We start from the raw sequence: 3805 nt of genomic DNA on the forward strand, positions 1-3805 counted from the left end.
GCGTGCTTGGAGAAGTCCTTGATAAACCGACGGTAGAAGTTGGCAAACCCTAGGAAGCCGCGTAAGTCGCGCAGGTTCTTGGGGGCCGGCCACTCGGTGACGGCCTTGACTTTGACCGGGTCCATGGCCACCTCGCCTTCACGGATGATCAGGCCGAGGTACTCTACCTCCGTCTTCTCAAACTCGCACTTCTCCGGTCGCAGGTAGAGGTTGTGTTCCTGGAGTCGTTTCAGCACCTCGTGGGTTACGGCGCGATGCTCTTCGAGGGTGGTGCTGAAGATGAGGATGTCATCGAGGTAGACAGCAACCTTTCCTGCGGCGATCAGATCAGCGAAGATTGAGTTCATCAAGGCTTGGAACGTAGTGGGGGAGTTGGTGAGTCCAAACAGCATGACCCGCGGTTCAAATAGGCCTCGATCGTGGACTGTAAACGCGGCCTTCCACTCGTCGCCCTCCTTGATGCGGACGTTGTGGTAGCCCCAACGGACGTCAAACTTGGTGAAGTACTTGGCTTGGCGCAGGCGACTGATGATGTCTGACGCGAGGGGGAGAGGGTACCGGTTCTGCACCGTGATCTCGTTGAGCTTGCGATAGTCCTGGACCAGGCGGAGCTTGCCATCCTTCTTCTTCACGGAGAAGACCGGGGACGCCATAGGTGACTTGGAGGGAACGATGTAGCCTTTCTGAAGGTTTTCCTTGAGGAACCGATCGACTTCCTCCTGCTCGTTGGGCGACATCGGGTAGGCCTTAGAGCGTAGAGTTTCTGGGGCGTCAGGTTTGAGGTCAATGGCATGGTCGTACGGCTTGTGTTCCGGGAGGCGTTCTGATTCGGTTTCGGAGAAGACCTTCGAGTATTGTCGGTACTCCTCTGGAACGATCTCCTCGAATGTGCGTTTGGGCTTGCCCTGGTTGGCCTTCTGTGCGAGCTCCGTGGAGTAGGCGTACCCGGCGGCACACCATAACTCCTCGGTTGTGTCCTCCAGAACCTTGGCCTTCCACCACTTCCTTCGCTGCACCCGGTTGGCGGCGATCTGCTCAATACCAGGTTTCCATTCCGCCTTGGCCTCCTTTTCCTCCGCACCAACCTCCATGGTGCCTTCCTGCCAGTCAATGTCCGGGTTGACTCTACGAAGCCAAGGTAAACCTAATACAACGTCTTCAGGGCCCAGGTCTGTAACTAAGAACTCGAGCCATTCTGCGTAGTCGCCCATAAGTACTTGTAACCTAACGTAATGGGATATGCTCCCTGCGCTGTTCTTGGAGCCGTCGATGTTGTAGAGGGGAATGTCTCTAGCTAGCCTATGTAAATAAACATTGTTCTTCTTTACGAAACGGTGGCTGATGAAAAGGGCTGTTGCCCCACTGTCTATCATAGCTGCGGAACGTACACTACGGTTTCTGCCTTTAAGAATCACACTGACGCGGAAATGCGAGCTAGATGGGTTCAATTCGGGAATGATACACGAACTAATACTATCGTACAGGCAGGGGTTTGGGATCTGGGGAGGCGAAGGGTCCGTAGTCATACCAGAGGGCGCCGCTGCGGCAGCTTTCGTGTGCGCCCGCTCTAAAAAGACTTCTGCAGGGAGGCAAGCTGGTCTGCAAGGGCCTTCTGCTGCTCCATGAGCTGCACGATAAGAGCATTGGTCGCTCCAGCATCTGCGGATGTCGACGTCGACGCTGCAACCTGGGGTTCCTCAGGTCCCTCCTCTGTGGCAGCGAGCTTCTGTGAGCGGGGCTTCTTCAGGAACTTGTCCATGCATACTGTCTCGCGGTGCCCTACGCGGCGACAGTAGCCACAGATGTCCCGGTTGTGGCCGCCATCCTTCTTGACGTGCGCCGTAGACCCGCAGCCGTAACACTTGCCGCGCATGAGGCGGTTGAACTCCTCGCGCGTCCGAGTAGCATTGATGTCCATCGCGTTCAGGTCTCTGGCCGGCGGTGTGAAGGGTGTGGTGTGCAGGGGGGTCGCTGGTTTGGCGGCTGTGGTGGTGGCCGTGGTGCATCCACGCTGGCGTTCTCGTTCGGCACGGCGTTGGCGGACGCGGACGTCGATGTCTAAGGAGACAGTGATGAGGTCCTCGAGAGAGGCGATGGGCCTCGCTGTGTGCACCAACTCGTCCTTGATGGAGTCCGCCAGGTGTTCGTAGAAGCGGTCTCGGAGGTCGGCCTTGGAGTAGCCCGTGTGGGTGGAGAGCTCATTGAACCGGGCGGCGTACTCCGGAACAGTCATGGAACCTTGCCATAGCGTACGGAGGCGTTCCTTCGCATCGACTGCCTCGTCGACCGTCTCGAATCGGGCCTTGAACTGGTTGCGAAACTCGGCCCAGGATCCTTTGAATGGCGTCGTACCTTGGGTAACTTCTTCCATCGCCGGGGTAGCCCATAAGGCCGCACCATCCTACATGAACGAGAGGACAGCGCGAATCCATTGGTCCTCGTGCGCACTAATCGTGTTGCCCAAGTTGTCCACATGGTTCAGCGTCGAACCTTGGGACATGGCCCAGAGGGTGAAGGCCGCTAGGAAGCGTCGAGCTTCGCTGCCCTGTTCTCCTTTGAAGGGGGAGGGCTTCTGGACCGCTTTCAGACTGTTGGTCCCTGTGGTCGAGGCGGCGAGCTGGGCCATCGACTGGGTGAGGAGGGTCATCGACTGGACGAGCATCGCCATGGGGTCCGGAGGTTGCATCGCCGTCTGGGTGCCTGGTTGGGTCTGCTGGGGGTTGTTGGCGGGGCCTGTCGTCTGCGGTTGTCCGCCTTGTTGTCCCATGATGGGTGGAGCGGACGGTGGACGGGTTGGGGGGATGATAGGGGATGGGGGAAGTGCGATGAGTAGCGCTACTTCGAGCTCGTTGGTCGGAGTGCCGGGGATGGGGGATCGAGTCGTGGGTGACTTAGCGGTGGGGGAGTCAGGGACTGGGATGAACTCGTCCGCAAAGGCGTTCCAGTTGATCCGAGCAGGACGGTGATGACGGTTCGGGCAGGGGTTTTGCTCACACGGTACCCAGTACCAGAGTCTGTCATCTGGGTCCTTTCGTCGGTGGCAGTACTCTTGGTTGTCGGTGTCCCACGCGTGAAGTCTGCCGGTGCAGTCCAGGGTGGGGGAGACAATGTAGCGGCGGCGGGGACACTCTTGTTCAGAGCGTCAGCACCGGGGGAGAGATCTCGACCTAATGTTGCGGCGACTAGGCGCGTAGACTCGGGTCGACGTTCAGCGACGACCCCGTAGGCGAGCGGCAAGGAGCCGAAAGGGAAAAGGGAGGGGGAGAGGGATAAACGTGACAGGAAACTCGACGAGGGCAGAGCGGAGGTCGGCACGAAGGCACGAGACCTACGAAGCTAGTCTTCACGCAGATAGCGACAGACTAGTCCCAATGACCAAGTTATACATTAGCAATCGAAGAGAGATACAACACTATGGTCACTCACCTAGTCTCAATGACCAAGAGGTCGAGATGGGGACTAGGGAGCGTCTAGGGGGGTCCTTATATACTAGAGGGCTGCTTAGCAACCAAGGACAAGGCGCGAGAGCGAGGCAGTGAAGATGACAAAGGGAGAACAAAGGGCGAGAAAGAAAAGGCAAGGGCATGGCGATCACGGGAACGTAGCATGCGGCTGTGGGAACGTATCTACAGTGTCCAAACTGGGATGAGCTAGGAAAGGAAACGGTCCGGAAATGGAAGATGGGCGTCAAAGGAAAGGGAATGGGCGGCAAAAAGGGGCGTCTGTCCAACGTCCGTGACAAGAGAGGTATGCTACCGGCGAAAGGGGAAATATTAAGGGAGAGGGCCGGGACTAGGAACACAGT

General features: G+C 57.9%; 2 protein-coding genes across 2 annotated transcripts; both read right to left on the reverse strand.

Annotated features, from left to right (window-relative positions):
* Nucleotides 1–1567: 1567 nt before the first annotated feature.
* On the reverse strand, nucleotides 1568–2371 carry DICSQDRAFT_170051 (uncharacterized protein; the record flags this gene model as incomplete). The annotated part of the gene is made up of 1 exon (XM_007365668.1): nucleotides 1568–2371. The coding sequence occupies one exon, from the start codon at nucleotides 2369–2371 to the stop codon at nucleotides 1568–1570; it is 804 nt and encodes a 267-aa protein (XP_007365730.1).
* A 30-nt stretch (nucleotides 2372–2401) lies between these two features.
* DICSQDRAFT_170052 (uncharacterized protein) lies at nucleotides 2402–3388 on the reverse strand (the record flags this gene model as incomplete). Its single annotated transcript, XM_007365669.1, has 2 exons — nucleotides 2402–3129; nucleotides 3364–3388. The coding sequence occupies 2 exons, from the start codon at nucleotides 3386–3388 to the stop codon at nucleotides 2402–2404; spliced, it is 753 nt and encodes a 250-aa protein (XP_007365731.1).
* Nucleotides 3389–3805: the final 417 nt, after the last annotated feature.

The sequence above is a fragment of the Dichomitus squalens genome, assembly GCF_000275845.1.
Source record: "Dichomitus squalens LYAD-421 SS1 unplaced genomic scaffold DICSQscaffold_13, whole genome shotgun sequence".
NCBI classification, from domain to species: domain Eukaryota; kingdom Fungi; phylum Basidiomycota; class Agaricomycetes; order Polyporales; family Polyporaceae; genus Dichomitus; species Dichomitus squalens.